Source organism: Rhinolophus ferrumequinum, chromosome 21, assembly GCF_004115265.2.
Source record: "Rhinolophus ferrumequinum isolate MPI-CBG mRhiFer1 chromosome 21, mRhiFer1_v1.p, whole genome shotgun sequence".
Taxonomy (NCBI): Eukaryota; Metazoa; Chordata; class Mammalia; order Chiroptera; family Rhinolophidae; genus Rhinolophus; species Rhinolophus ferrumequinum.
The window spans coordinates 41,366,688-41,379,489 of record NC_046304.1 but is presented as its reverse complement, the minus strand read 5'-3'; the positions used below and the strand labels follow the sequence as shown (position 1 = coordinate 41,379,489).

Below are 12,802 nucleotides of genomic sequence, written 5' to 3'. Positions count from 1 at the left end.
TAATACACAAAAATTATTTAGAATAGTACTGGCACATAGTAAGAACTCAATAAATGTGGGTAATAGTAATAATAGTAATTATTATGATGCGGTACATACAAGTCTAAGGTTGTAATTAAGAGGCCGACTTAAAGCCAGGACCCTGGGAAGTCTTCCCATCTAAAAATTATGACTAAAAACACTTTGGTATAAATATATGGTGATGGAAGAACTGACTCTGGGTGGTGAACACACAATGTAATTTGTAGATGATGTGATACAGAATTGTACACCTGAAATCTATGTAATTTTACTAACAATCGTCACCCCAATAAATTAAAAAAATTAAAAAACAAAAAACAAAAAAAAACACAAAAAAACACTTTGGTAAACATTTTAGGAATTCAAGAAGAAAGCTTGTTCCCTGCCTGAGGTCTGGATGGAGAAAAAAATTATCTCTAATGATAGTCTAAATCCCAAGGCCATCCTGTGTGAGTGCCAGGTTCCAAATCAAATAATTTACATAATACATAAATCCCAAACAAAGAATTAACATAAAACTGTCACAGCTAATTATTCTGGGGGTGGAGGGTGGAGGGGGTTGATGGGGGTGGGGAATAAATTAGATCCCAACTTCACTGTATACATAAAAATCAATTCCAGGTGAATTAAAGACTTAAATATGAAAAGAAAAAACTTTAAAACTTTTAGAAAAAAAACATTGGGACATATCTTAATGCCCTCAAAATAGAGACAGGCTTCTATTTTCTCCATAAAGTTATTTGCTAAATGTGAAAAGGTAGAGGTTGGGGTAGGAATGGAACCGATTTTAAATATTTGTTTCAGAGTGAGAGCATAGGCTAACTGGGGAAATAAACATTACAAATTCCTAGGTAGTTTGAGGGCCAGCAGACTTGATGATCAAAATTTCTTAGCGGTACTCCGTTCAGTCTGTTCAGCTGTATAATTTTCTCTAGAAACACTGTCAGCCACAGAAAAAAAAAAGATAATTGGGTTCATTCAGGGTTGGGAGTTCTGCCAGATAGGTGCAACAGAAGTACAGAGGGGCAAAGGAGTTTACGGTAGCAGAGATATATAGATCAGAGAATTTAAACTAGATAAGGAGCAAAAGTGAAAACAGGAGGATACTGGTAGATAAGGAGAAAGTAGAGGGGTAAATGGGTGGAACGTCCCAAAGCGGTATATAAAACCAACAGGCAGTCTGATGAAGAAATGAGCAGTCAAATGAAGAAAAAACGAAAAAAAGTAAACATAAATATGCACTAGTAAGAATGAGAAAGGAAATGTAACTATAGAGATGAGTAAGATGATATACTACATATACAACTCTGCGTTAATAAAGTTTTTTGTCTCCATAAAATTGAAATTTCTAGGAAAAATGAACTGATAATGCAAATAATCTCTTCATCCAATTTATTATGTTCCCTTGTATAGGAGACAAATTAAATTGATTTATATTATAAGGTGACATAGCTGTTACTTAAAATGCATTATTAACCAATATGTAAACACCAAATACCACAATGCTACTTTAGCCCCAATTTTTTAAAGTACTAACTTCACTCCATTTAAAATATACATATATGACCTTACATTTCTTTATGGTGAGCTTCTTATGGCAAAGACTGTCTTTTTCATTTTAGTAAATTCACAGCTTAACGTAAAGCCTGGTACATAGTGATGGCTCAATAAATGTTATTGAATAAATTGGAAGATGGGAAAACATACGAACAGCTGAAACCAGAAATTCTGCATATCCAAACTCAGCTATAGTCACTAGATGGCATCACTTTCCCAAAGTGGGAAGACATTTTAAATCTTCGCCCAAATGAATTTCATATACATGGTTCTCGCTGTCTCTAATAAGTGTAAGGATGAAAAGTAAGATTACGATAACTTTGAATATATTTGCATGTGAAAGTTGTTCTAGACTTAGGGATCAGTAATGGAGACGATTAACACCAAACGTATCAGCAGTAAGCCAAGCATTTATTTGCCCGATGACCTGTGGAATGACTAGATCTTTTATTAATAGTATGTTACACTCTCTCAGCCTTGCAACAACTCAGTAAGATATGTAGGTGAAGAATCAGTGTGTTACTTTACATATTTGAGAAAAAAATACTTATACATGATATGCTGATTTTTTCCCCCCAAGGTCACAAAAGGAAATACAAGATCAGGGATTAGAAACAAGCTCTTGATTCCTAGCTTCTTCCCCATCAGGCTACCATTTACACTGCTATCTTTACTCTAGTATATTATTATACTAAAACCATTGAATATTTTAATAGTCATTTTATACCTAGAAAATGTCTTGATTATATACAATTCCTCATAATATGCCAATGTTAGAATGGATAAAAAATTTCTAATTTTCTAAGGACACATATAAAGGTTTTATATAGATATGATGAGCTTTTGATAATCCTAGTCCTTTGCTTACCCCACTAAGGAAAAAAAAATTCAAATAGAATGTAGAAAATAAGGAACAACCCTATTCCATTTTCCCAAGACACTTTGAGCAGTTTAGAAGTCCAGGAGCACCAAATCACTATGTATTCTTAGCCAAACTTTTGGAGAGTTAAAAAAAAATGAGACCTTGAAAAATTCTATGGCAATGTTAGAGTTAGTGATTTAGTGATTTACGTTCCCTAACAGAAACACGTGAGTTTTTAAAGCAATAAATTCCCTTATTTTTGATACACAGAAAGAATATTTGCACATATATTAGTTATGAAGTACGATAATAAATCAAACCACTGTGAACCTACCACCCAATTGAAAAATATTAACCCCATTGCATCTGCTTCTGAGCTTTTCCCATTCCATTCTTATACTTCCCCCACAGAAAGCCCACTACTGAATTTACCAATCTTTTGCTTTTTTACGTATAATTTTAAACAGGATAAATAAATTATTCCTTAATTTTGTTTTCAAACTCTATAAAAACGTTATGCTATAGCAATCTGAGACTTGCTTTTTTCCTTCAATATTATATTTCTAAGAATCATCCATATAGTACACTGCTGTAGTTCGTTTTGACTAATGTATACAGTGTTAGTAGTCCATTATTTACCAATGGTATAGGCCATAATTTATACATTCTGTCACCAGGAGTGGTGTTTGAGTTTTTTGCTTTGTTTTGTTTGTTTTTGCTATTAAGATCACAGCTGCCATGAGCATTCTTGAATATGTCTCCTTGAACCTTAGTGCAAGAAATTTTCTGGGATTTATAGCTAAGAGTGGACTTTCTAAGTCATGGGGTATACGAAATACTACATTATGTTTTTCAAAGTTGTTTTACCACTTTCACCATATTTACCAATACTTGGGTTAACAGAGTTCTTAATTTTTGCCAATTTAGTGAGTGTAAAAAGGTATCTTATTGTGACTTAAATTTTGCATTTCCCTAATTACTCATGATTTTGAGAATGTTTTCATATGATTATTAACAACTTGCATTTCTTCATCTGGAAATGGACACTCTTGTAATTTAGCCATTTTTCTATTGGGATGTTAACTTATAGGGGTTTCCAGAATAATCCTTTGTTCATCATGTATGTAAGTGTTGCAAATAATCTTCAGTGAGTTTGTGGCTTGTATTTTCATTCTCTTAGTATTACCTCTTAATAAAGAGAAGTTCTTAATTGTTAATATAGTCAACTTCATCAGTCTTTTGTGTTTAGTGATTTTTGTATCTTAAAAAATAAATCCCTCCTAACTCTAAGTCAGAAAACTTTTTCTCCTTTTTTTTCCCTAAAATGTTTACTCTTCACATCTGGAAATTATTACTGAATATAGTATATAGATAAGCAAGTTGTAATTCCACTTTTTTCCATTTGAATTATTCCATCACCATTTATTAAATGGTGCTTCTTTGCTCCCTGTGATCTGCCACCTCATTATATATGTTTCCACATGTGTGTGGCTATGTGTAGAAGTTCCTTTTCTTGTCTTACTAATCAAATTCTCTATTTTCTCTGCCATTTTCACACTGTTTTAATTACTATAGCTTTATAGGAAGTCCTGATATCCAGGAGACCAAGTTCCCCCCAACACACACACACACACCCTGCACCCACACACCTACACAGGTTTTTCTTCTTCAAGAGTGTTTTATTAATAGCTATTGTTGGCTTTTGCTCATGTATATAAATATTAGCATTAGCTCATCAAAAAAAAAAATTAGGGTTTTATCAGAATTGCTTTGGGTAAAGAAATTAGGAAGATCGACTGTTTTGGGTCTCTGAGTCCACGAACGTGAGATGTAGTCCCATTTATTTAGGTATTCTTTAACGTCCTTTAACAAAGTCTTATCATTTTCTCCACACATATTTTATACAACTTATATTAGACTTGTTTCTATTTCTTTTTTTTAGTTTTTATTTGGAAAACTTTAAGTATATACAAAATATAAAGCATATTGTAATAAATGCTCATGTATTCTTCCCTAGCTGCAAATATTATCAACTCATTGACATTCTGATTTCGTCTTGTCTACCTCACACCCCTTTCCCTTTAAGAAAGTTGCTGCTAAGCTACAGGAGCACAGATACTCAAAACTAGTACCTTTATTATGAATTGTGGGCTGTGGCACAATAACGAGTCCTTCTTTGCCCTGTTTAATGTCTCTTGTCCTGACTTCTATCTTGTCAGAGAGCAAAATCACAAACCCTACTTTCTTTTTGTTTGCACTTTTGCCTAGGAAAAAACATCTAGTAAGACTATTATATATTAATAGTCTTTTCTGGATAATGGGATTTTTAGTATTTTGTTGTACTTTTGAGTATTTTCATACATTTCTATACTGGCTTAATTTTAATGGACTTTTTTCTAATGAAAATAATAAAGTCATTATTCTAAGGAAAAAAATAGCCAACTGACCCTCTTTTCAGAAGTGTCAATCCAGTTTTCCCGAAAATATATCACTTACCACCAGCTTCAGTCAACTCTGTGATCTTTTCAAATTCTGCCTTAGAAAGGTAAACTCCAAAATTTTGAAGACAAGTATTCAGATCCTCATAATCAATGTTTTCATCTTTAATTTTATCAATGGCTTTAATGACATTGAACAACACTGAAAATAAAGCAGTATGCTAGTAAGTATTAAAGTCAAAAGGAAAATACTCATAATAAGATAAATTTTAATTCTAACACTAAATTAAATATTTAAAACTTCAGAAATGTTATATACGAAAGCATTACCAGAATCTTTAATAATACTGAAAATCAGTAAGTTATAAAATCGGAGTCAAAAAAAATATATTCTACTTTGCTGCAGTCTGTGTATCTAAGGAAGTACCAACTTAATTGCCCGGACAATAGCCCAACTAAAAATACATAGGAACAGAAATATTATACAATTTCCCCACTTAATTCTCTAATAATTATAATTCCCTAGTTAGTCTGTTTCTCAGTAGCAGCAATGATGTTGGGAGAAGTGGATATATTCATATGCAAAAGAATGAAACTGGATCCTTATCTTACATGACACACAAATATCAACTCAAAATGGACTAAAGACATTTGTGATACCTGAAACTGCAAAACTCCTAGGAGAGAACAAAAGAGAAAAGCTTCATGACATTAGTCTTGGCAATAATTTCATGGATATGACACCAAAAGCATTAGCAACAAAAACTAAAGTGCGTAAGTGGGACTACATCAAACTAAAAAGCTTCTGCACAAGAAAGGAAACCATCAGCAAAATGAAAAGGCAACCTGTGGAATGGGAGCAAATATTTGCAAACCATATATCTATATAGGGGTTAATGTCCAAAATATATAAAGAACTCATATAACTCAATAGTGAAAAAAGAAAAGAAAAAACCTACCAACCCTATTTTTTAAATGACTAAGGACTTGAACAGATATTCCTTCAAAAAACATGTACAGATGGTCAACAGATGTATTTAAAAATGTTCATCACTAATAATCAGGGAAATGCAAATCAAAACCACAATGAGCTATCACCCCATATCTGTTAGTATGGCTATTATTTGAAAAAAGAAAAAAAAGACAAGCATTGGTGAGAATGTGGAGAAGTTAAAACCCTTGCACACTGTTGGTGGAAATTGAGAATGGTACAGCCACTATGGAAAACAGTATGGATATTCCTCAAGAAATTAAAAACAGAACTATCTCATCTATCAATCCCACTCAAAGAAATAATGGCTGAACATTTCTCAGATTTTTAGCAAGCGATGTTACCCTACAGATCCAAGAAAATAAGTGAAACTCAAACAGGATAAACCCAAAGAAATTCATTTGAAGACACATTATAATTAAATTTCTGAAAACTAAAGACAATGAAAAAAATCTTGAAAGCAGCCAAAGAAAAACGACATCTTACTTATCTGGAAAAAAATCAAATTGAATGAGAGGATTTCCATACAAAACCATAAACACCAGAAGAAAGTGTTACAATATGTTACAAGTGCTTAAAAAAAACACAAAAAACTGTCAACACAAAATCCCATACTCAGAAAAAAATACTCTTCAGGAATAAAGGGGAAATCAAGATGTTCTCAGATGAAAGAAAACTAAGAGTATTTGTTGCCAGAACACCTATGAATGGCTATAGGAAGCTCTTTAAACAAAAAGGAAAGAATACAACAAAGAACTATAGAACATCAAGAAGGAAGAAAGAAAATGATAAGCCAAAATATGGGTAAATCTCCTCTTTAGTTTTTAAATTATGTTGGATGGTTGAAGTAAAAATTATACTATTGTCTGATGTGGTTTTAAATATATGTAGAGGAAATATTTAGACAATTATATCATAAACAGAGGAGAGTAACGGGAAATAAAAAGAGATAAGGCTGCTATACTTCATTTAAACTGGTAAAATGATGACACCAGTGGACTGTAATAAGTTATGTATATATAATGTAACACCTGGAGCAACCACAGAAAGAAAAAAAAACTATACAAAGAGATTCATTCTAAAACACTATAATCAAAATGGAATTCTAAAAATGGGCAAAGGATTTGAATACATAACTTCATCAAAGATATATGAATAGCCAGTAAGAATGTGCAAATATACTCAACATTATTAGTCATTGGGAATTGACAAATTAAAACCATACTGAGATACCACTACACACTTAATATAATGATCATAATCAAAAAGGTAAAACCAAGTGTTGACAAGTATGTGAAGAAACTAGAATCCTCATAAATTGTGGGTGAGAATGAAAATGGTGTAGCCACTTTGGAAAACAGTTTGGCAATTTCTTTAAAAGCTAAACATAATTTTTCCATACAGACTAGCAATTCTAGGAATCTACCCAAGAGAATAAATGCATATGCCCACAGAAAGACATGTATGCAAATGTTAATGTCAGCATTATTCATAACAAAATGGAGTATATTCATAAAATATAATATGGACTTATTTAGCAATAAAAAGGAATGAATTACTGATACATACTAGAACATGAATCAACCACAAAAACATTATGCAAAGTGAAAGAAGTCAGGCACAAAAGACTACATGTTACATGATTTCATTTATATTAAATGTTAAAAAAAAAGACAAATTTATAGAGACAGAAAGATCAGTGGTTGTCTGGTGATGGGAATAGAGATTAACTGCAAATGAACATAAGAGAATTTTTAGGAGTGATAGAAAAGTTACAAAACTGGATTGTATCTACCTCTGGGTGTATATCCAAAACAATTGAAAGCGGGAGCTCAAAGAGATATTTTCACATATTCCTAGTAGCGCTATTCACAATAGCTAAGAGGTGGAAACAACACAAGTGTCTGTGGATAACCAAAATTTGGTATATGCATACAATGGAATATTATTTAACATGAAAATGGAAAGAAATTCTGACACAGGCTACAACATGGATGAATCCTGAGGGCATTATGATAAATACAATAAGCTAGTCACAATGAGACAAATGCTATATGATTCTACTCAGGTATCCAGAGTGAACAAATTCACAGAAACAGAAAGTAGAATGATGGTTGCTAAAAGCTGGAGAAGCAAGGATGGGTAGCTGTTTTTAATGAGTACAGAGCTCCAGTTTTGCAAGATGAGAAAGTTCTGGAGATCAGTTGCACAACGTGAATATATTTAACACTAACATGACTGAACTGTACACTTAGAAATGGATAAGATGGTAAATTTTATATTATGTGTTAGTTCCCACAATTAAAAATAAATTTTAAAAATAGTATAATGGGAAAATAAAGCCGAAGAGTCAGTTGTGACCGAGACACTTACTGCGTCACAAAACAGCAATGAAACAATGTTGAGTTAGTGAATGAATGATTATATAGTGAAGCATTCAAGAAATCTATTTGCTGATAGTGTCTTCAAGAAATCCAGACACTTAAGGACTCTAGTTCAGTGGAAATGAAAAAAAAAAGTAGCTTTTAACAGGAGACTTTTCACTTAGGTATAAAAGGAAATCTCTTCTTTTGGATTAATTCTTCCTCATCTGAGAAATTTTTTCAGAAGAAACAAAAAGCTTAAGATCTTTCTTTTTTAGTATATGACTAGACATGAGGAAATAAAATCAACAAGTCTTAATCTCTTTCAATTCTTGTTTTAATCTTCCTTAAAGATATTTAATTTTTGTATAAAAAATAAAACCATTACAAGCAACAAACTGGATTGTGGTGATGGTTGTATGACTCTATAAATTTAATAAAAAGCAGTGTATGGGTGAATTTTATGTATGTAAATTATAGCTCAATATAACTATTTTTAAAAATGTTCTAAAACAAAGGTAAACCAAATTGGTATTTCATTCAAACAAGTTCCTTATTTAAAAATTAAAAATCAAATCATCTATCAATTGCTAAAAATGGGGTTAATTAACCTATTTCACCGCCTCATTTTCTTTACTATTACTGTAAATTTATGTAGCACTTTTCAGTTTGTAAAATCCACATAACAACTCTGTGAGGTAAGCAAGTTAGATATTACCCTGATCCAGCAAGTTTTTTAAAAACTGGCAAATGATTTGCCTATGTGTTTTGTGACTATTAAGTATCCAAAAATACAAACTCAATTCAGCTGAATCTAATTCTTTTCAACCTAACTGCTCTTTCCTCCAAATCATTTTAAAATAAATTTTCTACCTACCATCATATTCAGGAAGACTTTGCTCCTTGGAGAGAGCACTTATAAAGTCATCTAATTTCACCATTCCATTTTCTGTAAAATAAACAGTTTAGATTATACATTCCATTATATTTTGCATAAAAGGAAAACTCACATTTTAATACAACTATGAAAAAATGACATGTCCTTCACTTCATCATCATCCTATTTCCTCTTCATACTCTGACTTCCTAGATGAGTCTTCCTAAGTTACATCAGTTCATTTCATTTCCACAATTATTGAGGACATATTAGTGCCAAGAACTAGGCTAGGCACCAAGGATACAACAATAAGTAAGATAAAGTTCATGGTTTTTCAATATCTACCGTATTTCCCTGGAAATAAGACCTAGCCGGACCATCAGCTCTAATGCGTCTTTTGGAGCAAAAATGAATATAAGATCCAGTCTTATTTTATTATAAGACCGGGTATGATATATGATATGATATGATATGATATGATATGATATGATATGATACCAGGTTTTATATTAATTTTTGCTCCAAAAGATGTATTAGAGCTGATGGTCCGGCTAGGTCTTATTTTTGGGGAAACACAGTAGGGATAGTAATGAAGCCTTATTAAAACAATTCTCAGATGTGAAAGGCCTAGCCCCTCCAAACTAATCCATTAGGTCAGACTTTACAGGAATTTTTTTGTTTTCCACTAATTTCCATTTTTACATCTGTTCTTTCTGAATCTTCTTTAGAATGGCCCATTCTGTTCTATTTCTAGTTGAGAGAACTTACTCCAACATTTAATACTATTCCATAAAAGTATCTAATTTTCTCATAAAGTTTTATATTATCAGTCTCTCACCATTTCTACTAGTGTCTGTCACAATCTTCTTGAACTCCTTGTCTGATAAAGTAATTCCTAATGAAGGCAAAATGGACTGAAGTTCTTCTGCAGCAATGTAATTTTCTTGGAGTTTACTGATAGCTTCACAGACATTTTCTAAATATATAAAATGTGGAGAACTCTTCAGCAACAGAATTTATGTGTCTTCAGCAATAATTGTAACCTAAAATCTTTACCTAGTAACCAGAAAGCAAGTTTTATATATATATACATATATATATATACTTAATATTATCTTATAGAAAGACTGCTTTTCTCTCCATATTTGTTGTATCTTACATTATACTTAATCTTTCTCTTATAGCTGAAACACAAACTGTCTTGAAATTCTATAAACATTTATAAACTACTTGTTTGGAGGAACTGACTATTCCAGTAGCCCAGACAATGCTGCTTGGTTTTGATTAAAATCCAATGAAAAAATCCAGGAGATCAAAACACCAATGTGTTTTATTTAAATTCAAGGATTCCAAGCAGAAAATGAAAGTCCTTCCCTTTAACATCACTTTATCATGCTTTCAGTTCACAACCTTCAAGATCATAAAATTCTAGAATCAGATTCACGTGGCCATCATGTGCCTCCTAATATGATGCACTGAGATGGGCACAATATCACTTCTGAGGTATTTGGGCCCAAAATGCATAACCTGAAATTATTCATGAAAAAATATCATGAAAAAATATAAGGAAAACCCAAAATGAAGGATGCTATGCAAAATAACTAGTCAATATTCTTCAAAAGTGTCAAGGTCATGAAAAATTGAGAAACCATCCCAGATTGGAAGAGACTAAGGACATAGGGCAACTAAATGTAATGTGTGATCTTGGATGAGATCCTGGACCAGAAAAAGGGTGCTCGTGGAACAAGTGACAAAATTTGAATAAGGTCTTTAAATTAGTAAATAATGTTGTATCAGTGTTAATTTCCTGGATTAGATCATTATACTGTGGTTACTTACGTACAATTCTAACACTTGGAAAACTAGATGAAGAGTATATAGGAATGTTTTTACTTTTGTGTAATTCTTAAGAATTTAAAATTATTTCAAAATGAAAAGTTAAAAATGTTTTCAAAATGTAAATCAAGTGGCAGTCACATTTCGCAGCTGCCCAGTTACCATCAATGTATTAGGAGAAGTTATACTATTTCATACTTCTCTACATAGAGAATATTAAGTATGGCAGTAGTAAGTGACATCATTTGATTTTGTGACACTAGGAAGGTAGATAACCAGTTTCTTCCACAGGCCTCTTCTACCCACTGGCTAAATGCCTACTACTCCATTATTCCTTTAAACAGGGCTTTAGTACTTATTGAAGTACAAAGAACTCAGAAATAGAAGTGAGGCAGAGTAACAGCAGTTTTGCTTTGTTAGTAAAGGAATCAGAATGAACATCTATGTGGCTCCTTAATTGATCACACTCCATTTTCAACCGAGTTATTTAAAGTATGCATTAGTGCATGAGAATCACTAATTTTTCACTAAGCATTCACTTTAACAATTATATTTGATACTAAATACAATTAAAAGGTCAGAAACTTTCTTTAAAGAATATAAACACAGCTTAAGTAACATCTGCCAAGGCCTACAGGAAGGAGTATACAGCACTTCTGTGATATAAGTGGTACAGAAGGGGAAAAACATATTGGTTAGGAAACCATTGCTCATATTTGAAGACGACCACAAAGCCTTGGGGACCTGAGATACGTAGTATTAAATATTTTCTCTTGATATTCCCACATCCATAAGACATAATACCTGAAGTGCTATGGATATCATATATTTAAATTATGGAATTCTGAGCAAAAATTTCACAGACTTCTTACATATTTGGTTAAATGAATTATAAAATAAGCATTTCTAAGGGAACGGGCCCTCTACTTTCTAGAGAACTTGAGTGACTCCAATTGATCAGTGAATAAGTTTTTCAGCGTAAGTTAGGCTTCCCAAAAAGGGAGCATCTGAAAAGGAACTACCATTAAAACCACAACATTGAATTTGTTGGCTTAGGTACCAGAAATGGCGATTATCCAGAATACTGACAATTGAAATGCCTACAACTATCTAATAACTGATTAACTCAGGTTATTTTTGTGATGACTCAGGAATTTAGGAACTTAGATTTTGACTTACATATATGATACTGACCCAGAGTCTTAATTGCAGTTTTTTCCTTAGATGAAATATGATTTGGGAGGCTAGAAGGCCTTCTCACAGCTGGCATCTTAAATTTTGGGACACTAAAAATATCACTTATATCCAGAGACTTTTCAAAGCTTGTAATATTCTTCAGGTTTTGTGGTTTAGACTTTGAGTCATGAATTTCAACTTTCTCTGAACTTCTCTTAAAGTTTATGCCGTCCTTTGAATGTGATTCCTGGAATCCGACATCACTGCTACTATCAATGCCATCCAGTAATTTTCTTACATGCAAATTATTTTTTGAACTTTCAAATTCCAGGTCATCATTATCCTCCATAATTTTATGATGTTGGAGGTTTTTGCTACTTAACTCTTGGGATAAGGACAGTTCAGACAGACTGGAAGATAAAGTGCTTTTCTTTCTATATGGTAGACAACCTTCTGATACACCTGATAAGTTTGTGTTTGAAGTATCTTCATCCAAGGCTGACCATTCCATAATTGTTAAGCAAGAGAAACATAACATATCCAATTATTTTATTTACCTGTACAATTTGCAATATTTTTTAAAAAATAGCTAAGTCTTCATTAAAGCTATTTGAGAAATTATCAGTTGCTTAAATAGATAAAACAAAGTTAGCAAGTTGAAAAAAACTAACACAGTTGAAG

The 12,802-nt window shown here is 32.3% G+C and overlaps 1 protein-coding gene across 1 annotated transcript in view; it reads right to left on the bottom strand.

Moving 5' to 3' along the window:
- Positions 1-12,802, bottom strand: part of EFCAB13 (EF-hand calcium binding domain 13) — a 63,380-nt gene that overhangs the window by 16,992 nt on the left and 33,586 nt on the right. Inside the window, exons 10-13 of the mRNA XM_033090156.1 lie at positions 12,140-12,637; positions 9,948-10,085; positions 9,110-9,181; positions 4,937-5,080 (exon numbers count right to left, since the gene is read on the bottom strand). Coding sequence (XP_032946047.1) covers positions 4,937-5,080; positions 9,110-9,181; positions 9,948-10,085; positions 12,140-12,637 — 852 coding nt within the window. The remainder of the gene's footprint in view (positions 1-4,936; positions 5,081-9,109; positions 9,182-9,947; positions 10,086-12,139; positions 12,638-12,802) is intronic.